Source organism: Pararge aegeria, chromosome 8, assembly GCF_905163445.1.
Source record: "Pararge aegeria chromosome 8, ilParAegt1.1, whole genome shotgun sequence".
NCBI classification, from domain to species: domain Eukaryota; kingdom Metazoa; phylum Arthropoda; class Insecta; order Lepidoptera; family Nymphalidae; genus Pararge; species Pararge aegeria.
In genome coordinates, this window is record NC_053187.1 from 2,474,069 (window position 1) to 2,501,332 (window position 27,264).

At 34.2% G+C, this 27,264-nt stretch overlaps 2 protein-coding genes across 3 annotated transcripts in view; one reads left to right on the forward strand and one right to left on the reverse strand.

The window, feature by feature from the left end:
• Nucleotides 1-17,402, reverse strand: part of LOC120625637 (transcription factor RFX3) — a 32,008-nt gene extending 14,606 nt beyond the window's left edge. Inside the window, exons 1-6 of one of the 2 annotated variants that reach the window (XM_039892723.1) lie at nucleotides 17,199-17,402; nucleotides 14,344-14,432; nucleotides 13,127-13,222; nucleotides 11,909-11,996; nucleotides 10,846-10,908; nucleotides 624-708 (exon numbers count right to left, since the gene is read on the reverse strand). In XM_039892723.1, coding sequence (XP_039748657.1) covers nucleotides 624-708; nucleotides 10,846-10,908; nucleotides 11,909-11,996; nucleotides 13,127-13,222; nucleotides 14,344-14,373 — 362 coding nt within the window. In that variant the 5' untranslated portion in view covers nucleotides 14,374-14,432; nucleotides 17,199-17,402. The remainder of the gene's footprint in view (nucleotides 1-623; nucleotides 709-10,845; nucleotides 10,909-11,908; nucleotides 11,997-13,126; nucleotides 13,223-14,343; nucleotides 14,433-17,198) is intronic. The other variant, XM_039892724.1, reaches the window with a different exon arrangement.
• A 3,242-nt stretch (nucleotides 17,403-20,644) lies between these two features.
• LOC120625638 (ubiquitin-like protein 4A-A) lies at nucleotides 20,645-23,325 on the forward strand. Its single transcript, XM_039892725.1, has 2 exons — nucleotides 20,645-20,882; nucleotides 22,156-23,325. The coding sequence occupies exons 1-2, from the start codon at nucleotides 20,835-20,837 to the stop codon at nucleotides 22,561-22,563; spliced, it is 456 nt and encodes a 151-aa protein (XP_039748659.1). The 5' UTR covers nucleotides 20,645-20,834; the 3' UTR covers nucleotides 22,564-23,325.
• The last annotated feature ends 3,939 nt before the right edge of the window (nucleotides 23,326-27,264 follow it).

Consider the following 27,264-nt stretch of genomic DNA (forward strand, 5'->3'; position numbering starts at 1 on the left):
CGCTTTCCCCACCTAAGCTATTATAAAATTTTAGATGGTGGCGAAATTTACCATCGTATTTTTATGATATTATAGCAGTTTTTATTGCCTTAAAGCACGAATAAAACGACGATTCTAAACAAATTAAACCGTTGATCGATTTGTCTCCCCCGAAACCACCTGCATTCTTAATTTCATGACAATCGATCGAGCCGAACCGAATTACGAAATGATGTTTAAGGATGCATAAGTATATTTCATAAGGAATCAACCTGTTAACATATTAAATCAAAAGAAGCATTTTTTTCCATACAAATCAATTCAAAAACCTTTACTTATGACTACCCTATTAAAGATAAAAGACCGACACGCGCATAGTACCTACGCTACGCGACGCGTACCTAATAAACTAACAGAAGGCACATGACTTTAAATTTGCATGTTGTGTTAGGGCTGTATCTGATTTCTTTCAGTAAAAACAATGGCAATGGTTCACTCAAAAACGATTAGCGTTTCTATATAACTAAAGCCTCTGAACTATTATTTCGGATTTCATTTACAAGTTGTATACCTAGGTTTTGTGTAAACGGGCATATGTAGCTGTAGGTATCACATAATTTGTTATATTATTATTGTTAACTCACAAATGCCCCTGATGGCCGGACTGTGTATAAATATCCTGCGGGTCCACATACTGGACATGATAGTTGACTCCAGTGCCGCCCTCGCCTGTGGAAAAAATACACTTTATTAATATTAAACCTTAATCACAGCGATGAGTTTATATCATGAAATCGTGATACATGATTGATAACTGTTAGAAAATAAATTAGTAAATAAAAAAGCTCGATGAAAAAGATTTACTTCAATCTATTAGTTATTTGATAATAATTCTTAGGATTTTTGTTAGTAAATAAAAAACACCAATCATTTTAAAAGCTCTTCGGAAAGCATAAACTATTAATTTTAAGTCATAATAAGAGATATCAACTTATATCATAAAGTCGTTATTTGATAACTGGTAGAAAATAAATTAGTAAATAAAACTCCTGATGAAAGAGATTTGCTTTAAGCGATTCGCGTTTTTAGTTTATTAGTAGGAAATATTATAGTAAATGAAAAAAATCCTATCAAAAAGGTTTGCTTATATAGATTAATATTAAGTTATAACTACTAGAAATTATGTTTTTGATGGATGCAAAAAAAACCTCTAATCGTGGAGATCTGGTAAAATCAATTCATCTTGAAATCGACAGCTACTTATGAATATGTTATTTGCAAAAATTCTTAACAAGAACACCTAGTCATACTATTGATATATGAAAATTTGTCTTTCTTAATAATAATATGTGCGATAATAAACAAAATTCTAAAGGAAGATATCGCCTCATATCGATTAGTCGTTATTTAGTAATTAATAGACTCGATTTGGCTGAAGTTTGTTTTTATAGACCACATGTTTAATGGAAAATTTTAAACAATGCTTTTAGAAAAGTAATTAAAAACAAAATATAGAAGCGAAATATGTTTTTATCTAACAAAGTAAATTAATTTATTATATTTTATCAAATAAAGGTCCGGATTGGGCCAGCGTGGTGGTCTAAACCCTTCTCATTGTGGGAGACACGAGTTCTGTCGTGGGACGATAAAGGGTTGATATGATGATGATGAAATAAAGGTCGCGCAGTTGCAGGTTTAGAATTTTAATATTGATTTTGTAAGTGAAGCGAATCGAAAATGTATAATTAAATTCAATCTTATTCAATGCATAATAAGAACCTAATCTAAGTTGCAATTTTATGGGATGCAAATGGTGCAATGTAATACTACAATTTCAAATTCGTTTATATTAGCCTACTATAAAGGATTCGTCGTCTGTCTATTTGAATCAAAGTTGTGCCACCAGTTCTCAAAACAGATTCTACCAAGAAGAAACGCAGCACTTGCTCTTTTTCAATATCACTATTTTACAATTACATTCACCACCTTTTGTGCACTGTACTTTAACGTTAAATCATAATAAAATACATCTGTTTATATCATAAAGTTGTCATTTGATAACTGTAGTACCTAAATATTTAAGGAATTAGTAGTTATTAATATATATTATAGTTAAGGAATTAGAAGGAAATATGTTAGTAAATAAAAATAAATCCTTATAGAAGAGGTATGCTTTAATTAAAGATTTACCTTTAATTTAATAGCTACTAGAAAATATGTTAGTAATGCACACTTTAGCTTCAAGTCAACCCTACCTGAATATAGCCAAAACAGTAAGAAGATATTAAATGATAGGTTTTTGGCATAATAATTGTGGGCATGGGTGTGTGATAAAAGCATAGCGGATGCGATAAGTTAAAATTAGGTACCTGAAGTTGGTATTGGCATATTGTTTTATAAAAAGATAAGCTTTAAAATATAAGTGACAATAAAATACATAATTCTTTCGATATTATGAAATGGCGCATTATAAAAAGCACTAGAAAATATTTAGTAAATTGTATACTGCTTGTATACAAATTAAGTTAAGTTCGATTTAAAACAGCACGTAATACTTCCTACGACATCACTTCAAATACTGATCGAAGGTGTTGAAATAGCAAAGGCAAGGTGGCAATAGTATCAGATTCGCTCGCGTATGTAAGGCCGGAAACATATTAACAACACGCGACCCGACCGAACGCGTGTTTGATTGAATCGAATGGCAGTATTTTGTAGGAGACAAGTCGAACGGCGGCGACGCGTGTTACAGGTATGTCTCCAGCCCGACTCACAAGGGCAGTACGCGCGGTATCGAGGCACCTCCATGCTAGAGCACGTCTCCCGGGCAACTCAGCAGAACCACGGAGACTGGCCTCCTCGCCCGGTAGCCTTGACGAGGAGATGGCGACGGTGGGTCGAAGCGAGACGGACGACTGCTCTCACTATCGCTTTAATGCCGCGTCACAGTGTCGCTACTAACCTATATAGATTATAGCTTGAGCTAGCTCTCGTTTTTGACTTTTTGGTAAATTAACCAAAAGAGGTTTGCGATCGCAGAAAAGATAACAGTAAACCTAAAGTACCTAAGGACCGAGTAACCAAAGGCCGTCCACTACTTGTTTAAGGTCTTTTTTGCGGCACAAAACCGTAGCGTGTGGAAATTTATTCATTTAATAATATTATAGCTGACCTGCGCAAAAATGGTTAGTACTGATTCAAATTGTATTTCACACACGAAAATTCTTGAAATCGCGAAAACTGTTTTTTTTATGTGAAAGATCTATAGGCGGAGGGTAAACCTTATCGTTGGCGCGGCAATACAGGGCGTGGCGACGCTTCGCCACGCCATATTACCGAATATAAGTACTAGACGTATACATAATAGCGTGCTAACCAAGGCACCGCGATGTAATAAATGTATGTTAAATAAACTGATATTTTCTGGAGAAAATTCGCAATATTGTATTTTTTATCATGTCATATTTAGTTCGTGTCATGACTCCTGACTCCTAGTGATACATAAAGTACTAGGGAGTGCCCGCCACTACGTACGAGATAGTTTCGGTGTTTAAAAAATCCCGGGAGACCCGTTAATTTTCCGTCGATACAAAATCTCCATCTAAAGGAAGCTACACATGTTCCTGATAACTACGTTAAGATCGGTGCAGTGTTTGAGCCGAACACGGTTGACAAACAAATAAAGCATGTTTAATATGGATTGGATATAGTTTTTTTTTTTAGAATTACTGACGGACCAAGCAGATTCTGATTTTTCTCTGTTATGGTAGGAAGCTTCGGCAGTGGCAAGTTACCACCCTACCAACAAACCAAACCTAGCGTAACAGGTTAGCCCGTTACCATCTTAGACTGTATCAACACTTACCAACAGGTGAGATAGCAGTAAAAGACTAACTTTTAGTGCAATAAAATATTTAGAAAAAAATCTTATGAGCAGCGCTGAATTCAAACTCAGTATAGAAACTATTAACAAGTAATAATGATTCTTTTTACGATTTATTAATATTACATTTTTCTTTTAGTGCAATCAAGTAAAAAAAACTTAATATGAGCAGCACTGCATTCAAATCAGTAGTGAAACTATTAACTAGTAATAATGATTATTTTTACGATTTATTAGTATTAAAATTTTTTTAAATACCAAACTTTTTTTAATTAAGCTGTAAAAGAATCGCTCTGCTATCACTACGTCACAAGTCTACAGTGATGCTGCATCTCGCTCTATCGCGGGATGAGATCAAGGCGCCACACCCCACCTGAACCTACCACCTTTGCACCCATTATGTTATAATGTATAAGATATATATAATTTACTTATTATTCCCCCTGAATAATTATATAATATTATACATACATATTGACAAAACGTTTGTTTCTTTAACGCGTTGTTTTTTATGAAAGCAGCTAGTAGCTGAATGTTTGATATAAATTTCCTTCCGTAAAAAATTAAGAATGATAGTAAAAATCTTAGCCAACTTGATAAATAGGCACGAATACACCTAGAATTATAGAGAATGTATCAGCTCAAACAATCTTATTCTAGAAGAAACCCGAAACAATGACGGCCGGGTATCATTTTTATTATAACCATCTCACAGGGTCACTTGACGCATGTACTTATGAACGAATGAATGAATATACTTTATCGCACAACACAAAAAGTACTTACACCACATAAAAAAAATTAAGAAATCAGTGTAATTTCTTTTTTTTAATTTGGTCTTATCGCTTCTATTGCTAAAAATTGTATCATCGAGTTTATATTTGCATATAAATCTATCTTAGATAAATTGTTTAAATCTCACAAAAAGTATATATAATATCCTCTCAAATTTATTTTGCTCGTTATGTTAAGATTCGTATCATTATATTTGATAGAGAGTGATGTAATTGTTCCCAAGTACTTCAAAGACATAAATAGACCTGTTATACTCGATACCTTTCATACATACAACGCTATTGTTCAGCACATACTAAATCCCGTGCAAAATGGACGCAGACACAGAGGGCTCCGTGGCACGCGTCACATCAAAGGTAACCAAGCAGGTGTAATATACCACTTATACAGGGTGTTTCATTTGTTCGGGCGTGAGGATAACTTAAACTAAAGGAGATACAAGAATACAATCATTTGACAACTTTTATTTTTTATCATCAATAACCTATAACATTCCAGTGTGCTTGACGAAGGCCCCAGATGGGTTTGCCCATAAGCTTTGCAGACAGACAGACAGATAGATATTTGCACCTTTTATGGTATAATATACAAGACAACATATTAGTCTTTATAAACAAAAAGTGGACATAAACAGTCGACTTACAAGAAATGGTCATAAATTAGTGTCATCTGCATATCGTCTGCGTAAGGTACAGGGATCATTTGTGGGATTGAGTATACGCTTTTATAATATGATTCCTAAGGTGATTTTGGACCTGCCAATGCACAAGTTTAAAGAATTTGTTAAATACATTTATTACAGCGAGGTTACTATACAATTGATGAATTTTTTAATGACAAGGTTGCTTGGAAGCATCCGGCTCCGCTTTCAGCTCTCACAAGATAGAAAAATGAATGTTAAAATGCAAAATGTAAATTGTTGATGTTGGAAAAGAGCAACTGCTGAGTTTCTTGCCGGCTTCTTCTCGGTAGAATTTGCCTTCCGAACCGGTGGTAGAATCACTACAAACAGACAGACTTGACGTTTCAAAAGTGCTTATATTGGGCCTACTTGAAATAAATGAATTTTGAATTTGAATTTTGAATTTGAATTTTGAATTTGAATTTTGATATATATATATAATTGAATTATTATTCCCACTAAATAGTATATAGGTAGTAGGTACATAATGACAAAACGTTTGTTTGTTTAGCGATGTTGATTTTTATGAAACACAAGCTGAATGTAGCTCTGTTTGATACAAAACCCCCTTTCGTAAAAAATTAAGAATGATAAAAAAAATTATAGCCAACTTGATAAATAGGCACGAATGGACTTAGCACCATAGACCAGCGACTGTATCAGCTCAAAAAATCTTATTGTAGAAGAAACCCGAAACAATGACGACCGGGTATTATTTTTATTATCAGCATCTCACAGTGTCACTTGAATATATCATACATGAGCTGGGCAGACAGGTTAGTGATCGCCAGTGGCGTGCAATGGGTTTCTTACCAGGGTAATAGCGTTAATCCTCGTCCTATACAAGTTTAATATAAATTTTACGGTAGGCAGTGCTTTTGAGCATGTATGAAGTGCACGCCACTTGTGATCGCAGTAGATGATATTATTATCAGAAAGGACGGGAGGAGTTGGAGACACCGCATTCCGATATACCTTCACCTCGCGACGGTTATTTATTTTTTGGTTGAAAGAAGAACATAAATACCTACCAATAATTTGATTAAAAAGGCAAAGTGACAACTAGAACGAAGGTAATACAAGTAATCAATCATATTTGTAGTCTTATTTATGAAAAATATAGTATTATAGTGGTTTAATACTTATTTTAACTTCAAAAACAAATAAATGCCAACTACCATACGTACAATTACTACATGTCGTTCTTTTGACAAGGTAGTGGTTGATTATAATAATTACATATATGCAGCTTGTGCCTAAAAGTTTTTGTTAAGAAAGGCTAACTTAATCAATCCAAATCATTTGTCTCCATATAAATTAAATTGACCCAAAAATGTTACTTACTCGCTTTTTTTTGTAATATGCAGGCTTGTATATACACGCTTACACACATTACATGCAATATATATACACGCTTGACCAAAATTTGCAATATAATGTATTCTTTTCAAATAATAAATGCAAATGCAAACACAAAAAAATACGTGTGTGTACACGCGTTCGAAGTTACACTTCTTTGGCGTCACAAGATAAATATTTAAAAAAATATATATCTTTCGCCTTAAGTATAATATTTTAGAAAGAACGACACTAACAATAGAAAAAAAAAAAATTTAATACATTGAAAGTTTTATTATAACGCATTATCTAGTTAAATAAATTTTATTTAAATATCACAAAAATTTAGTTTTGATTTCTACATAATTAAATTTGGAATACTAATAGACTCATTATCGAATTTTTGTACAATTGAATAAATTAAATCACCGGAACGAGCCCTCAGACTTTGACAATTGAAAGTGTACACTGTCAAACCTTACAGCTAATTTCAGGGTGTCGGTTTTTATGTGACGGTGTGCGCGCGCATTTAAAAATTTACTCTCAAAATTTTTCTCTAATGCACCAAAAGAAGTATAACTTCAAAAAAAAGTATGAAATTATTATTATCATCTGATTCAGAACTGTCGGATACTGTAAGACTTTAAAAACTGCTGCAATTGTGTAGAGTCGCTGCAAAACTACCCAAGATATTTATAACATAAATTGAATTTCAACAATATTTAACGTTCTTGGGGCGTTATCAACCAAAGCAAGAAAGCTTTCATAGTTAAATTGATATTATGACACTGTCGCAAAAAAAAACATTCTGTACAATATTCTAACAATCCCCGCATCTAACTGCATTGATTGTAACCGTTCAGGTAAATAATCCGAAGGGGCATACACAATTATCCGTTATTAAGACTTTTTATTGAAATTCATCCCTAAATCAATTAAAAAAAAATCATTCTGAACCTTAAGATTTCAAGAACAAGGTCGAAATTTACTTTGACAGGTGAAATTTAATAATAAAGGGTGCATTGAATTCGATATCAGTTTCACAGGTGGGAGATAATCAGCTATAGGATGTCAGAGGGTACTTTGATTTTTGTTTGGACAGTCCATCAACGGTTTCGCAAGCAAATGGTTCTTTGAAGATCAGAGTTTTATAAAATTGATCTATTTTATTTATAATAGTGCACAGTGTTAAAATAAAAGTTACAAGTTTCAAGAAACTGTCTCATGCGCAAACGCAAGAATTTAAGGTAAGGTTTTTATTATAACATTATTAAACTGAATCGTCTCATTACATAAAACACTTTTTAAGTTGTTTTTAAGTTAGACTTTTTAAGCTTTCCACTAAGCTACTTACTACTACTAAGTAATGATGCAGTTCAAGATGGTGACGGGCTAACCTGTTGGAAGTTCAGTAGCCCATAGTAGTTTTAGACCATATCTCTAATCGGTATCTACGCGACATTGTACCCGAACACTCAATCGCTTCGCGGCACGTCTTTGCCGATTGCGTGGTGACTAGCCACGGCCGAAGTCTCCCCAAGACAAAAGGACTAGTAGGCTGTGCTAAAAAAACTAAGTGCTGTAAAACTAAGCGGTAATGTTTTGATGAGTTACAGATGTTGTCTGTTGAGTGTTTCTGCTTATCATTAGCACCACATAGTATTTTTAATGCGCGCCATCCCCATGGAAGCAACGTTTTCGGCCTATGCTCTACTCCCCCGAATATCCCCTGATAGTAGACCTGTGCCCAGAAAGGACATTAATAGGTTAAGATGGACACAGTGAGATCTTGATAAAAAACAGAATACCTGGATAAGTTTACTATGGGCTGTTAAGTATGTCATAGTTTTTCTTATGGCGGAATCACTTTTTCTTACCCTTCTTATAATGAAAACAATCTTTTCGTTATTTTTCAATGTAGTTTATTTTAAATTGTTAAAAAAATAATAAAAACATTTTTTTTTTACCCACTATAAGTTAGCCCTTGACTGCAATATGGTAAGTGATGATGCAGTCTAGGATGGTAGCTGGCTAACCTGTTAGAGAGTATGGTAGTCATAGCCCTAATCAGTTTCTACGCGACATCGCACCGGAACACTAAATCGCGTAGCGGCACGTCTTTGTCTGTAGGGTGGTAACCAGCCACGGCCATGATAATTGAGTGTAATACAGTCATGATTCGCAAAAATCACACATATTTGGCATACTCGTTATACCGACACGAAATGTGAATGCCGTTTTGATGGGCATGTGTGTTGTTCACACACAACAAATATAGCACACCACAGCAATAGAAATGGTAATAATAAGATACTATAAATGCTCTTTAATACTTTAAGTATAACAAACACTTGTCGCCAAACGACGTCTCTCAGCGGCCGTACCACTGCGCGTACGCACACGCGTTGGGAGTCATACATTATGTTTTTGACAACGACATATACTAGTTGTTTTAGAATATAAAAGGCAATGTTTAAAAATGACCAGAAAGTCGCTAATTAATACGAATGTTTTGTTAAAATACAAGTGCTCCGAGTCACGTTCGCGGCGACAAGGTGAAGCGGAAACACGTAGTCTTGTTTCATGTTATTAAGATTTCTATGACCACAGCGAATTATGCAATGCGAGTAACTTTAGTTTAAAGTTAGCGAATGTAGTAATCACAAGCACCTGACCACAATGGAAAATGGTATCAAAATTACCATTTATATTTCTATCTGAATGAAAAAACTCTAGTTTAGTGTGTGGTATGGAAGCGAGGTCAGTATTAACAAAAAAAACTTGCTTTCAGTGCAATTTTAGGCTTCAGATTTAATATTATGCTTCAAGTCTTGCTCCAATGCATGATCGTCGGTGCCTGTGGTTGGAAATAAAATAGTGAAACCAAAAATTACACTATGATAAAGCGCTAACTTGCATGCTTGTGTAAAAGTACTCAGTGATTTTTTTAGCGTCTATAATCGACAATCTCTTTAATGTATCCGAGCTACAGTAATTCTAAGCAATATTCAAAATAATTGATGTTTAATGCACTATTCATTTTAATTATTATTTATTTATAAACATACTAGCTGTTGCACGCGACTTCGTCTGCGTTTGTTTTTGTTTTTTGAGACACATGGACATTAAATTTAGGTGTAGTTTTACTGAAATTTTTAAGTTGTGTATTCTTATAAAAAAAAAACTTCTATTCGCATAAACAATATCTGAAAAGAACTATCTGACCAGTCTCAGCTCCTATCACTTAAAAAAAATAGTAATCGTTAGAGGACGATTCGAAATCGCATTGTTAGTTGATTTATATGCTAAAGGTTAACGAAGAACATTTCTATTATTTTTTATATGAATAAAATTGACAAACTTATTCATCGCCTCTCCCGTTGGGAGTTGGGAACTGAGCATAATTTTGGAATAAAAAATATCCTATATTACTTCTATTGCCTCCAAGAATATGTTTCCAGAGTTTCATGATGATCGGTTCGGTAGTTTAGTGTTTTTACTAAATTGACAGGTCTTAAAGTAGTGCAGTCCAGAAAAGGAGTGCGTTAGTACGGCAGAGTATGTGACTATAAACCAACTGCAAAATTGCTTTTTGGATGCAGTTGACTGACTGCGTAGTCGAGTTAAGTTATATTACAGTTCTAGTTTGCACTACCAAATTTAATCCCATTTTTCTCAAATCTGAGTGGATTTCATTTGCGGAAGTCCTATTAGCGCAATCTGCGCTAACACTGCGCACCTTAAGGCGAGGTTTATGTTTCATTATTCCCGATTTCTTTGACCACTAAAGCACAACCACTTGCTGAATTACCCCGGCGACTACTCCGGTGAACAGTTATGCAGAGTAAAAAAAGCCAGCGAATGCGAAGATGGTCAGCAGTTTAAATGGAGTTATGTCTACAATTGGCGAATATGCAGTTGGCAAATGTGCAGTTGGCTTCCCGGTTTAAAAGGCATTTAGCATAAAAGGTTATTGTAACATTTTATTAATAACTTTTTGATTTATTCATCTTTGGTTAAACTTCAACTGTCCAATACCTATGATTTGTTTATTCTCTAAAATAAAATAAATTTATATTTTACGAACAACACAGGTTACGAGTAATGAGTGAAAGACTAAACTAATAATAAGCATAAAAAGCGTGCAAAAAATAAAAACAAAACTTGCTTTCTTGGTCACTCTGGATTTCAACCTTGATTTGCTGCTCGTGATCCGGCCACGACTCGTCCACTGTGCAACGCCACGGAAATAAAAACAATGTGCAAATATAACACTACACTAAACACTAACACTAAAGCTACACGAACATGCGATATAGAGTAGGAAAAAAATATATTTTTATTTTTATCAGATAAAAGTAAACAATAATATAAATTATAATATGATGCAAATTGGTGCTACACAAATCATAAACATTTCTGCTTTCAAAATAGTGTAATCTTTCTCGTGTAATCGTCGTTGTGTCAAATAGAATGATGTTACTTGCATTAACTGTCAATTTATTTTTAAATGACTTATTTTACTTAAGGTACATAAACAGTTATTTGTGTACTAAAATTGTAATTAAATTTGCATACTTAACTTGACACATAAATAAAGATCAGTAAATTCTTATAATTATTTACTCAAATGAAATAAATTTCAATAGAATTAATTTATTTATAAATATACACATACTCATATATACACATACATACTCTTAGAAATATTATTATTCAGTGTTATAATGTGAGTACAAATAGTTGGTGTCGATTATTCTAATGATTTATGTGTGTATAACCATTTAAAATAACGATTTAATTAATTCAAATATTTAGTTAAACTATAACAAATAAAAAATGAAAACCTGCGTTTAGAAATTTCAAGTAAAGGCTACATATACTATTATAAAATCTAAATATTTTATTAAAAAACTAATAAAATAACAATATTTTAACATATTTGTAAACTTAAACGGAAGTGTATTAAATATAGAATACCTTTCTCGTACCAACTTTCACAGAAACAAAAAACTTTATTTATTTATTTATTTTATTTATACTCTTTATTTGTACACCACTCAGAAAAAAAAAAAGAACCATCTCATGAAGAATGAAGCAGGTTACAAAAGGCGGCCTTATCGCTAAGTAGCCATCTCTGCCAGGCAACCTTAGGATTAGGAAAACTAAAAATACATTACCTAACTAATAAAATAAAAAAATACGTGCTATAGCTTATCAAAGTAACATACTTGTGACAATGTAGGTGTGCTGAGCTTCTGCCGTGGGGCTGGAATGACCTGAACTGTCACCATTTACCTCCACGACTGTACTAGACACCTAGAAGTATAAAAAAAAATGGTAGCGTGAATCCGTAAGATTGCATATATGCGTACTTGCTTTCTTAAAATGTTTTAAGACTTAACTAAAACACATCTAAAAGGTCACATTTCCGCCCGGTGTTACATGTTGCAAGTTTCATTTAAAATAAATCATGAAATGATGAAAGTTTGATAGATATTTAAGTCTAATTCTATATCCTACGGCACCAAAGGAAATTTCACTTAAAAACTATGAGCCTTATTAAAAAAAACCGGCCTAGTGCGGTATGCGCTCGCGCACTAATAGTTCCGTTCCTGTAAAAAGGGTAAAAAAATCATGTCTGTTGTATGGGAGCCCCCTTAAACAGATAGACAGACCGACAGACTGACAGACCGACAGACAGACAAACCTTAGTTATAAATCGAAAGAGCGCTATCTTTTGACAATACTGTTTTCCAGTAGGTATTGTAACAATGTCACACTAGGCAATCCTAAGCGAAAACGTGGCTAAGAAAAACGTTAAAAGTATTTTAATTTTTTTTTTTCATTGGTACTATAATGTACGTACCAGTCCCCTAGTGCGGCAGCAACTATTTACTACATACAACAACATTGTGTCTTACCTAATTATTTTACGTACTTTTTTTTCTTTTATTATTATGTACTAGCGTACCCAGCCCGCTTCGCCGGGCTAGATTTTGCTTTGTTTTTTTTAAACAATAAACTTACATCAATACATTTTTAAGTTAAGTCTCAAAATATAGTAAATCATTTATTTCTCTCCGTATTCATTCTCTTCTATTCTCTTCATTATCTACACCCATGTAGGTACACCCAACAATAGAATATCATCATAGTAAATAAAAGCTGTATTTGACAGTTCAAAAATAGGAGTGCTCCGATCGTCACAAAACTTTACAGGATTACTATCCAGGTCAATCCGGATATTCCCTGAAAGTTTCATTGAAATCGGTTTTACACTTTCTCTTTTATATATATAGATAGATAGATTGGTATTGTTATTTTTGTTATAATATATGAATGAATAAAATTATAAAATTTATGAAAAAAAACAAACAAAAGATGGTCAACCACTGAGACGCAATCGTAATAGCACAATTTCTTGTGTGTTACACAATCAACGTTACCTGCTGTATCGCGTGCTGCAAGTGGATAGTGTTGGGCAGCTCCGGGATTACGATCAGCTCGCGTACGTTCGGCGACGCGCCGCCCGCGCCCGCGCCCTGCCGCAAACCAAACTATTTCACTTTTAGCAGTTGAGCTGCTTACTATGGGCCTCATAGGAAAACTCGGAGTCACTAAGCTGGCGATGGAGAGAGCTATGCTAGGAGTATCTCTACGTTGTCAAATCAGAAATGAGGAGATCCGTAGAAGAACTAGAGTTACCGATATAACTCAGCTATGGGAATGGATGGAAAGTGTCAATGAGCGGGGTACATAGCTCGGAGAATCGATGGACGATCTAAGGTGCTGGAGTGGCCACCCGGTAAACACAGCGTAGGTCGGCCCCCAACGAGGTGGACAGACGACATCAAGCGAGTCGCTGAAAGCAAGCGGCCCAGGTTCATGGATTTTAACATCAATTTTTTTTTTTAGTGTTTTTACCTACACTTGGAGGAATTATCAACTTTATAAATTTAAAATGCATATAAAAATTTTCGGAACCTACAGGATTTGAACCTGGTACTCTCTGGCAATCGCGGATACATTAGATATATTTTTATCCTTCCCCCGGGAAGATAATTGTCTCCTGCCCATGCTAGCCGTGTTGTTGGGCCATATGCTTGGTCTTTTTTTTTAACCTAATAATTGAATACATTAATTGAATGACCATAGACGATTTGGTAAACGACCATTTGGTAAATGGAAAACACATCGCAGGCCATGCAAGGTGCACTTCCTATAAAGTGCCGCCGTGTCTGTGAGGCGTAGATGGGAAGCTCAGCTCAAATATGCCCTCATGTGAAAACGGCCCAGCTAAGAAGCTGAACTCTTCCATATACCTACAATCCAGTCAGCTTCCATAAATCTATAATTCATCATCAACAGCCTATTACACTCCACTGCTGGACTAAAGGCCTCTCCCAACTGGAGTATTAGCCCATTTAACACCACGCTGGGCAGGCGGGTTAACTGATCGCAGTAGGTAGGTAGTAGTAGCACTGAGAACGCTGCTGCCCTTTCTCCGTTATATACCCTTAGTCGCCTGTACGACACCCGCGGGAAGAAGAGTGGTGATGACTACTGTATTCTGATCAGCCGGATCAGCCGTCACCACACAGCACCAACCACCAATATATAATTACCTCCTGCGAACTACTAGACAATAGTATAAAATGGAAACCTGTGCGGGCGCCGCAAGCCGCGCCGCCATATCGGGCGAGGCCGGCGGAGACGACTCCACCAGTACCTCGTCGCCCGCGCACTCGAAATCTGAAAATGTAGAAGTTAGCACATTTTAACTTAAAAGCTTCGCGGCACTACAAGCGTTGCGTTCAAAGCGGGCGCTATCGTAAGGCGGCACCGCTGAAGGTCGTTAAGTTTATATAGGGATCGGCTTCATAAGGGTGTCGCCATCATACGGATGTCTTTTTTCTTTCTCAAATAATAAATAAATGTACTACGACCATACACAAATCGATCGCTTTCTAGACCCAAAGTAAGCGCAGCTTGTGTTATGGGTACTAAGATAGCTGATGAATATTTTTATGAAAAATACATACACTGGAAAACCTCGATGTTCACAACAATGTTCACACAAACATTTTCAAGTTTTGGAAATCGAACCCAAAGCCTTGGACTCAGAAAGCAGGGTCGCTGGCCACTGCACCAATCGGATTCTGCGTCAAATGAAACGAAAGTCCGTCTGGCATCTTTTTTTTATAGGCTATAGTTAGGCCTTGACTGTAATCTCATGGTGGCACATGAGATGGCATGGCACACTATGCAGACTGTGATGGTACCAGCCTTACCTGTTAGTGGTATGGCAGTTATATTAAACCCATACCCCTAATCGGTTTCTAAACAGCATCGTATCGGAAACGCGAATAACTTGGCGGTACGTCGTTGTCGGAACACTTTGTAAAATAGTTAGGCTATTTGTTAAAACACCAAATTGAAAAGTGTTTGCTTTTTAACGGTAGGGTAATAATAAGATATGGCAACACCAGCAAATCTTCTTATGCCCTTCTCACCACAATAATTAGCATATCTGCAATATAAGAAAAATAGCAAAAATACCTAAAAACCTACATTATTCAAAATGCCACAACCTAATAATATCTAGTAAAAATTAATCTGTACAAACAATTTACTTTTGGCAGCATCTAAAAATCCTGCAAGTCCTCACTGTTTATAGATCACTAATGCAAAAATCTATAAAAAAAAAAAATCCAATGCTACTATATTTGTAATGAATAGTTGTATCTATTTATTGAATTAATTAATTATCATACAAAAGGCTTATTTTTTATTCTTAGAATCAGAATCATAATAATACCATTTCAAAAATAGGCTAAAATAAATAAGTATTATTTTGAAGTCCAATAACTGAATTCAATCAAAGCAAATTTATAATAAAATAATAACCATCATTACATGACATGAAGAAATACCGTATTAAAAAACATAATTGATAGCATATAGGGGCATTGTGAACATTGAAAATATATTTATTAGAATATAACATTTTTAATCATTTGAAAAGTTTATAATCCTGGCTATTAAGTCAGAAGTTCCCCCTCAATCTTTTTAATTAATTGGAAGCTTTATACCCCTATCCACTGCTTTGTACCTGCATTTTGCAATTAAATGGCATCTTGCCCAAATTCAAATCACCCCTAGCTTTATTCTATTCCAATACCTACTTGTAACAAATAAAAAAATGAAATAGTTAGATCTATTTATAAATACAATATTGTAAAGGACTTGCACTGTTGGATATAGTAGAGTTACAGAGCATACAAATAAAATAAAACTAAAAATTATCTATATTAAAAAGTTCAGACTATTTATAATTGAAATATGTTTCATTAATTAGTAACATATTATATTTTTTATTTAATTTATCATATACTGAATATGAAATATTAAGTAATGTTAAAACATTGTCAATTGCTTTAAACAAATTTATAAAATCAGATATTGAATAAATGAAATGAAAGAGGGTTGATAAAACATTGCATAACACCATCCCAGCCGATGGAGATGTTATTGATCTGTTTCAAGCTCAGCGTGGAGCGTGTCTGGGGAGTGTATCCTGGCAACACCATCCCTCCACCTTCCCACCGACCACTTAATACTCACTCTCAAGGTAAAACACATTCTCAAAGCCCATCTCGGACATTTTTACACAAATTGATTTGTTATATTGCACTAAAATAAAAAGAGTGACTTGGACACAAGAGTGACATATTATTATGACTTTGCACTGACATTCAGCCTCACATCGTATTGATCTAACAACTGTTACTATGGTTTTGCTGTTATTTACTTGTCTTTTTGTTCAACTGTGTGATAGTGTAATAGTGGGGGATGCAGGTGTGTTACGGTTGGACGGAGCCACCTGCTGTCTATGTGTGATATGCATGGCTGCACAATATTACCCCATTGTAGATAAATGGACAATTAAGTGTTTACATTTAGTACTATAGTGCCACACAAATGCAGTGTACTACTCTATATAGAAATAATTCTTTTAACTAACAATATTTTTGTTTCTCAGTTTTACATACTGGTGTTTTAATTTGAAATGTTAATAATTTTTCTTATATTGTTTCCAGGTTACCAGTAATCTGCTACTTAGTGTGATATCATAGTTAACATACGTAAAAATATTCTGATAAGTATTGCATAGCAACAAATCAATTGGATAGATTATCAAACTGTATACATATTGATGTAATGTTTTGGAGGGATTTGGGAGCTATAACTGGACGTAAATGTGTGCGTGAGGAGAGCGCCGACCGTGCCAGGCACCGGTAACCCTCGTATCCCAATCATTATGATAAAATAGATACGCATTCGGTATTTTAGGAGTGATAAGTTAAGGGAACAGGGGGACCGCCTATAACATTCTATCGCCACCATTCGAAGTAATAGGACGGGTACCATAACATTAAACGAATTTAAGTATCGTGTCCATTATGGTTTCAAACTATTATCAATATACTTTAGAGGAATCTTAAATTTAGAACCAACCTGCCAGATATTCTAATCTGTCAAAAACAACATTGCTATTCGCAGCGAACAATCGCAACAAACTCGTTCAACAATTCGCACTAATAAACCATATTATAAAGAACGTAAGTCATGTATATAGTTAGTAAATTTCAATTCAACAAAAATTTTATGTAACTCGGTATGTTGTTGGTTGTTGTAGCTACACCCGTTTCCTAGGCTACGGTCCGGGCAAAACCAAATACCAATCCAAAAGTCAATGGAAATCTTTATCAGGAAAGAGAGGGCGCTATTGCAGCAAAGGCTAGATTTTGTTTTTAGTTTTGTTTTACTTTTACTGTACTTGCCAATTGTTAGCCACGTTTTCATTCAAAGATTTAGCTCATTTAACTAGCAATTAAAAAAATTTAAAATTCATTGAAATAAGGTCAAATTCCAACTATGTAATAAATCAATACCGACCCAATAGAGAAAAATTCGCTGAGATGGCGCGAAATGTGAATTTTGGACATTTCGCGTATGCAGAGATAAACCCACTAAACAGATCACATAATACCGAGGATCTAAATAATTCAGAAATTTCCATTTTTAGCAGGTAATGAAAATCATTTTATATTTTTTTTGGATATTTAAAATTTCAACAGCAAAGGGGTTCGGTTAAGTTCTAATAATTTTCCTTAAAACGGCTTAGTCGATTTTGATGTTATCTTTTACTTTTACTGGGTTCTGAGATATGTATTATCTGTTGTACATATTGATCTATGATGATCTTCATAATACGCTGCAGAAGATGAACGTCCAGCGTAAGTAGAAACGGGTAATATCTTAGTCTTAAAATGGCTTTTACAAATAAGATGAAATAAGAACTTATTATTATATTTTTTATTTTAGAAAAATAGGTAAGGATTTTAAATTGTACCTCTATGCATGTGTTAAGAAATTAGGAAAATACCTTCTGTATCATACACGTGTACGGTTAAGTTTGCTTCATCGTAAATACTATAATTATATATATTATATTTTACTTCGACTTTACTCATTTTGTTTAAAGTTATCGCCCTTTTTGTATTTAGAATTAAAACTACTTTATCACCTTGGTAATTAATTTTATTTATTCGCGTTTTTAAAGAATTATAACTAAATGACACCTTGTTTTTTATTGGAGCAATAATATTAAAAAATCTAGATGGCCTATAATCATAATAATTCAAAAATTAAATGTTATAAAACCTCTCCTGATGCCACGTTCTCACACTCACCCGCAGATGATTAGTACGGTCGCCGAGTGAATGCATACAAAAGCGCCTAACATAACCATATAAAAATTAGATTTTTTACAGCGTATAATGTAGCCAAAAACAGGCTTAAAAATATTTTTTTTAAATTCCGTGTAAATGATCTTATCATACCGCGTGACGTCATCTGTGTGTGTGTGTTTCACTCGATCGCTTTATACACATGAAGCGATCAAGTGAACCGATGCTTTTTAAAGTATCTTAATAAAGGAAATGGATTGAAAATTATATCGTTTGTGTTACTGTTAAGTACCGATATTTACTGCTGTTATTACTCCAAATAAAATTTAATCTACAAAATAAGAACAAATCGGTTGAATTTGTGCAAGACGAAATAGTAATGTCCGCAACTTCTCCAATTTACTCTTGTGAAGAACTTTTCTGGTTTTAAATAGATAAAAATTAAGTAATGTTGGACAAATAATATGCCACACTCTCAGTAATGTTTGCTTTATTTTTTAGTTTTATTTGATGATTTGAAATTATAAATAATTATTCTCAAAAATATTTATTGATGAACGACGGCATCTTTCGCTAAAACGTGCTGGGTACAGCAGCGAGCAGGAGGGCAGGGTAGTGTATGCCGTATTACGATACAAAATAAATTCTTATTCAGTATTATATATATAATATTAATTCAAATTACATAGTCTCTTACTTTTTTTAACTTTACAATGTTGCTTTTTTTTACAATAACTATAAAATTTGGTATGGAGAAAACAATTATTGAAGAAATATAATAACTAAATGATCACCTGAAACTAAGTTTTGGGTAAAAGACATTTATTCCCATAAAAAGACCTTAGTCACTTACATAGGAAACTTAATTTTCTATAATAAATTAATACACTTCGCCATTAGACTAAACTACTTATTATAAGTAATAATATTAATAAAGTTTGGCAATGCAGTTGGTATCAATTGAGTCTTGAGAGAATAATACACTAGCAACACTAATGTTTTAAGGACAGAATTAAGATCATACATAATTAGGAACATACACGACTAACATTGAAGTATCAAAAACCACTCCACTTTAGTAGTTTTTCTCGAGCAGGTGGTTAGGTACTTACTTCACAATATTTAGTAGTTGGCAGTATTAATTTTACCTCTAATGTTCTTAAAGTTTACCATAAAATGGGGAAAATGGGATAAGTTTGTGAGGTGAAGTGAGCAGGGCGTTTTCACTGTTTTTAGACACAATGCACTGCATGCAATAATGACTGAATGAGGATTTTATATTTTCTTAATGCCAACGCAAAATTATGTATAAATTACATCATATATTCAATAAAGAGGAGTCAGTTTCTAAAAAGTAAAGTAGCTGTTGTGGCAAGTACCGAGCTATAGGTTCTATATCTGTGATTTTGTTATAAATTAACGATTCACGTTTTATTTTTATATGAACATATTAATATTATTTTAGCTGAGATATCAGCAGTAAAATTTAAAGATTTGAGTCAATTTCCGATAACATTTTATTATTGGACACATAAAAATATTGATTTAATGTTAACCCTCTCACTGAATAAAAATATCAGTGACGATTCTGCTACTAACATATTTAAACGCAAATGAAGATGTGAGATCACGTCAGCTGATTTGACTTTCTTTCGGAAGGTCTAAGAACAATGTACCATCTGTGCTACCTATGAATCATACTCTTTGTTTGATATATTAATTGTATGGAGGGTAGAGGTAAGGAGAGTCATCTGTGTATATGAAAAAAATGTCGTCAAAATGTATTAAATTAGGATGGTGCCACATTTGCATCAGGGTAACTCTTAAAAGAAGCGCCAAATATAAATATTGTTAGAGTAGGCTTGAAAAATAAACAAGGAAATATGGAGATACAAGGAAGTAAGGTTATATTTACCACAATATTTTGTACAACGTTAGTTAACGTAAGAAATTCTCAATAATTAACTACTTTAGTCGATAATGACATTAAATTTTTTAACTCGGCATACTTCAATTCATCTACGATTGCTACATTCATACCATACCCTGTGCATCCACCAGCGCCATTGTGGAGGATTTTTGAACTGTTATTTAGCGCAACAACTGGACACTTTTTCAACTTTTCTCCCATATAAGATGACTCTCCTTACCTCTACCCTCCATAATTAATTGTCAAATAATGGGTCAGCCGTAGAGCACTCAGCAGCACAGACCAGTAAATAAATAGTCAGCAGTCATCTCACAGTCAAAAGTGATTAGGTACTGAGTGTCAAAAAGGTGTCAACTACGAAAAATACTAAATCGGCTAAATCCAAACTTCAAAATCCTGAAATCTCAAATAAATTTTGATTTTTGATTAAAAAAATAATATTTGAAGAGTTTTATAGGATCAAAAATCACAATGAACATAACTATAAAACAACTGCAGGGAGGTGAATGTGCTTTGGAGGTAAATATGGCCACTTAAAAATTTTATTGAGTGTTCGGTATTTTTAGTTAAATATTTAACAGCTTTAGATGATATCCTTACCTTTTTCACCAATGTCAGAAAAACGTGTTTTAAACTTGACTACTTCGTCGGTCTGTCTGCCTGCGGCCAGACATCGGTAAATGTATCGATTTTAACACAAATTTTAGTATTCGAAGGAGTTGGGAATATTAATTCTTCGCAATGTTCAATAAACTTAGTTCAGCCGTGATTTGAGAAAAAAGTGATGATCACCTCTTTTCTCAACTGGTGCAGACTTTTGTTAAACAAATTGTCATGATATTACTTGCACTTTTTCTAGAGAGTTTTAATTTAGTAGGTTATATGCATAGTAAAACTAACACTATGCCAACAAGCAAGCATTGGCAATGGCAGTAATAGTGTGCAGTAACTGTTATCCTGTTATCAGGAGAGCCTAATTTTAGATTTCAATATTTACCACTAAATGAGATGGCAATCAAGGGCTAACTTGTAGTAGAATATTAAAATAACCTAATAAATTCTAGTTCAGTCATTATCATCATATTTCCTCTCTTAGTAAACAGATTATAGAGTATCAAGCCACTACTCAGCTCTATGCCTGTTGGTGGTCTTTTACGATTTTTATAGAAAGAAATAGCAATAGAAAATATTTATTAGAAAAACTCAGTACAAAAGATCTTTTGAATCCTGAAGCCACTAGGAAATCCCATATCTTAGGGGCCAGTGCCTTCCTGAACATTGATTAAGTCATTGAGATAATATCCAATGTAATAGTGCACTATAAAAAAGGAAAAAAATGCTGTGTTGAGTTCTCTAATGGTAATGTGAGAAGAGCAAAAACATAAATGCATGTGTATATGTGTTGATCTCTGTGTGTGTGTGACAAATGTGATTAGTAGGTTATATGATGATTAGATGATAACCAGGCTAGATGGCTAGATGTTCTGTGAGGCACAGGAGTGTATACTGCCAATTTGCTTACTCTAGGTTAGTGCTGAAATTTTTTTTCACAAAAATCCAATATTTAACAAACATCGGCCCAACCCAGGACTAGATCATTAGTCATACCTAAGTTTGTTTGTTTGTCCTTACTTAACAACCTAACTAAGCAACCAATCTAATTGATTTAAGGTATAGTGATTTTTAAGCACAGAGAGTAACATAGGATATTTTCCCAGAAAAACTGTTCCACTGGTTTAAAAAAAAAAATACAATACAGCTTCGTTTTTTATAATATTTTAATTGTTTCCAGGTGTTTCCCACTACAAAGATACTAGATATCAAGCAGCAAATTGCAACAAAATTGAAGATTCCAATATTGGAGCAGAAACTGTTACTGTTAGGCAGAGCTCTGAATGATGAGCAAACTGTTCAATCTTATCCATCAATAAAAAATGGTACAAAATTAAACTTAGTGGTTAAGAAACCAGATGGTATAATAGAAGCTGCTACAAAGTACTTTAAATCAGGTGGCATTACAGAAACTGAGGCTAGAGCCAAAGCACATATCTTTGTTAAAACATTGGAGGACAACTTTGCTAAGCTATCCTGGGATGATATAGAGAGGCTGTCAATAGATTGCATGTTGGATGAGAACGGACGACTACTAGATTCAGAGAATCAAGAAAACGAATGCGATTATGATGAATTTGAGCCATGATCAAGCACTAATTGGCTTTGGGAATTAGTTGATCATTTCTTGTAATGATTATATTTTGTAGATGTGGTAATTATAGTTAATTTAAATAAAATCAATGTATCTTCACTAGCTGTTGTTGCAACTCTGTCTGCATGTTTTTGACATTTTTCTTAAATGTCTTGTCTTATCTTGCAGCTTCAGCGAACCTCAGTCCCTGTTATACTTTCAATGTCAAATGGTACTATTAATTAACGGGAATAGCCTAGTAAAATTTTTAATATAGAAATCGATTACTACTTATCGATATCTTGTAATTTAGACCAAATAAACATTTTGTTCAATGTCATAAATTAGTGTTAAAATTGTTAAACTTATAATATTGGCCTAATTAGTCATGGCACTTCAACTACAATAGCCAGGGAGATGTTGGTTCAAATGATGCCCATCCGCGATTATTGAAAATATCAGTGTTTTAAGACTAGCTTCACTGGCTAGTGATACTGATCACCCAATATAAAAAGATTCATTCATATTTATTGCATTTAGAGTATTTGAAATAAATGTTTTCAAATTGTTTACCAAGACATTGTGTTTACACTTTAGAATGTATGTTAGTTTTAGGCAAGCATAATTGTTTGTAAAGCCACAAATAAAACAAGTAGTTATATTTCTTAGTTTATTAATACATGTTCATTTATTATAACTAGTATAAAGTACAATATTGATGGCAAGTTCATACACATTTAGTCTCTACTACAGAATTAAATGCAATATTCTTTGTGACATTCTTCTCTTTTCATCAATAATGACTGACACCACTGTCCTTTATTATTAAAACATTGGATGATCTCTGAAAAAATGACAGCTTGAATTTTTGTCCACATTCGGAGCGCCAAATCTAATGACTGAAAACCCTTTAATATTATTTCCAGATACACATCTGGAAATAATAATTAAGTGTTTTAAGTAATTTTAATTCCTTAGACACTCGTATCACAGCGCAAAAATGACGTCAATCAATTGGAGACGAATATCAAAGTTAGAGAAACCTGTCCAATGGTTATAATAGAGGTCATTGACTGTTTCAGCTCACAGCTGGTTATCCAAATCATCATTCTCAACCTATTAACGACCTATTGCTAAGCACAGGCCTTTGCTCTTATAGAAGAGGGCCTTAGAACTTACATTCTTTACGCTGCTGCAATGCAGGTAACCCATCAAACATGCTAAAAAGTAGATCAAAGTGTTGTAGGGTCTCTGAAACAATGTGGCGCATACCTATCAAACTATTTCAATCATCAAATGTATACATGTATACATTCACACTAACCTTTATTACCATTGGGCTTACTGCTGTACCGTTAGTACAGATTTGCATGCTCTCAAGGAGTCGTTTTACTTGAATATCAGAGTAAAATGGATCTGATGTACATTCTTAAGGTCTAATTTGTCTACAATTCTCAACTTATCTCAATCTGAATTACAGGATTTTAGACTCTAAAATTAGAAGGATAAGGTACATTTTAGGGTTAGTAATGCGAAAACGACTCTTCGATTACGAGCGAGCAAATCTTAGTACAGGCTACTTACTGTTCTTATAAAAAATTACAGCAGAAATGTAGTCAAGAATGTCTTTCCTACATATTCGATGGCGTGAAAGTTAACTATGATTTGTATGGAAAGGGAAGAGTGCCATCTAGTGACAATACGGTGTCCGGGGTATAGTAAGTTTCGTAAATCTTAATGATTTGATTTCAAATCGTAGTTACCTTTCAGTTTGCTTTAATTAAGAAAAGTTACATATTTAGAGCGCAAGATATACGAGCTCCTGCAACTTATTATAGTAGGAAAATTTGCCAAAAAAATCCTACGTTAGAGAGTATTGCACTCTCGCGAGTGCAACAAAATTATTTGGCCTCGTGAAACAGACAGGAATTAACGAAGGTGACTGCCAGCCATGGCAAGTCGGAGAGGCACTGCAAGAAGAAGAAAAAGTTAACTTTTAATCGAATATGTTGAAAATCTCATGCTAGGCACTCCGGAACTAATATGTATTTAGTAATTAAATTGTTAGTTCCTTCAAAACTCATTTCCGCTTCACAACTAAAAGCGCCAAAGCGGCTATCCAGTGATGATAATAGAAGTTAGTGTATCTACAGACCACAGCTTGCATATTTAGTGTGCTGTGCGGAATTAGTATGGCGTAAAGTCTTCAATTTGATTTGCCGCAAGCTCATGGCGGCCAACCATTTTAAAACTACTCTTAATTTGTCGTGTCAATACAGTTGTACACAAATCTCTAAACTAAACTAGTTTGACAGGTCTTTTTCTAAATGTTTTCGGTGGAGAGCATTATATTTTTAGATCTGTCAATTTAGTTAAAGAGATTTGTTCACATAATAAATTGCCACCTTGGACGACCTTTACTGCACTCGAGGTCAAGTTTATGTATTAATAATGTTTTACAATTTAAAATTAAGACTTGTAATAATTAAAATACGTGAGTAAATTTGTTTGATATAGTTATATCATAACGCAATATTAAATATTGATATTGATAATACTAATACATACTGATATCTTAAAAAATAAAAATAATATTTACATTGCTTATCTGTATTAGTTGTATGCACAAGAGTGTAATGTATTAATTAAATTTACGAGAATATAGTTGCACATCATGAAAACTTTGGAACTTTTTTATTTTAGTTTAAAAGTGATGATCATAAAAATCATTACGAATGCACATTTAGTTTAAGTTTAGTACTACGCTCAGTGAATACAAGTTTAACCAACTGTTTTTATTAACAAATGTTAAATCCTTTATTTATAAAATGTTGTTTCCCGGTTGATTAAAGGGAAACGGGCGAATTTAAATTGCTTATCAAAAAGTAACAACGTCTCACAGGCACCTCTTAAAACAACACCTAATTCCTTTCTATCACAACCTTACAATGAGCTATCAAACTGGTGTCTGTGACACGCGTTACAATCATACAAAAACACAAATCCATACAATATACGCTATCTAAAGTTACATCAAAATCAGTTTAGCATTCCTAAATTTGTGCACATACAAATATTACAAAAACCGGGTTTCTATTTATTAAACTTCTTTTGTACATGTTAACACTTTCACATTTATAACGAAAACATTTATTTATTTAAATAAGACTAAAATGTGGAAATTACGGGTGTGATCTTAGACCACAATATTTAGTTCATGATTTTTGATACACGTAAGGAAACGTACCTATACTACGCGGCCCGTTTTGAGAACAGAGGGTGGTCTTTAAATTACCAGGCTTGGTCACCGTGGCGGCGGGGGTATTTATAACCTGTGGAAATTTCGTTCTTTTTCAAGCTATTTTCAAATATGTGGCATCTTTTTTACTTTGTCTTCGTTCATTCAATCGTTCGTTCAATTGTCTCAAAAACCATATGGTTTTGAAACAATTGATCATGGATTCATCATTATCCGCGTCTGTCATGTTCCTCTTAGCGCTTAAGGCACCATCGTGATGCATTCACTACACTCAAACATTTATATATTTAACACTATATTTAGATCATGGTCTATTAAGCGTATTGGTATATGGTTAATCGGAATAACATAGTTTCGATTCCCAGTTATACATCCGTTAACGTCTCACTTCTGGCAGACTTGGTCCCTCAAAGGAGATAGTTTTGGAGAATAGACCAATAACGCTGCTAGAATGCAGTTTGATGGGCTTTGACGAATATCATAACAAGCGATAGTAACAGAGACCCACAGCTTAACGTGCTCACCGACGCGGGGGTTTACACCACCAATTTATGGCCCGACCTGGGAATCGAAACTATGTTATTCCGATTAACCATATACCAATACGCTTAATAGACCATGATCTAAATATAGTGTTAAATATATAAATGTTTGAGTGTAGTGAATGCATCACGATGGTGCCTTAAGCGCTAAGAGGAACATGACAGAGCACAGGCGGCAGTGTCTGTGCTACTACTACCATATACTGCGATCACCAACCCGTCTGCCCAGCGTGATTTTAAGCAAAATCTCCCGTTGGAAGAGGCGTTAAGTCTCCAGCAGAGGACTGTTATAAGCTATTAATGACATAAATGTAGGATGCATGCATGCATCGCACTGGTAAACGCAGCGTAGGTCGGCCCCTAACGAGGTGGACAGATGACATCAGGCGAGTCGCTGGGAGCCGTTGGAGGCAAGCGGCCCAGGACCGTGTATTGTGGAACTCCCCACAAAAGACCTGTGTCCAGCAGTGGACTTCGATTGGTCGAGATGATGATGATGCATGTATACTTAGTTTTATTACGAGATTGATTGTAACCAAAATTTTGTAAGGGAAAACGTGAGCACAAAAGTTCCTGGAGGGTCGAAGTGCATCCGCTGAAGCGGGCCTCACTACAAGATAGAAGGGAAAAGGTTTTTTATTTGCGGTGGGTACTAGTTTTAGTTAAAACTATTTTTATCAGGTGTTATAATGGCCGGTTATCGTGCTTACGTGACAATCTAGTATATCATTAACAAGAATATACCCGGCTATCAAATTTGTAGGCAACTTTATCATAAGTCGGCATTTTAGTTAACTGGATTAAACAGACGTTTACGGTGCTATCACATTTTAATGGAAAGACAAAAAGAGTTATAAGAACATTTACGAAGAGTAAGCGAGTCATATGACTACTCGCAAGAGTAAGTGAATCAAT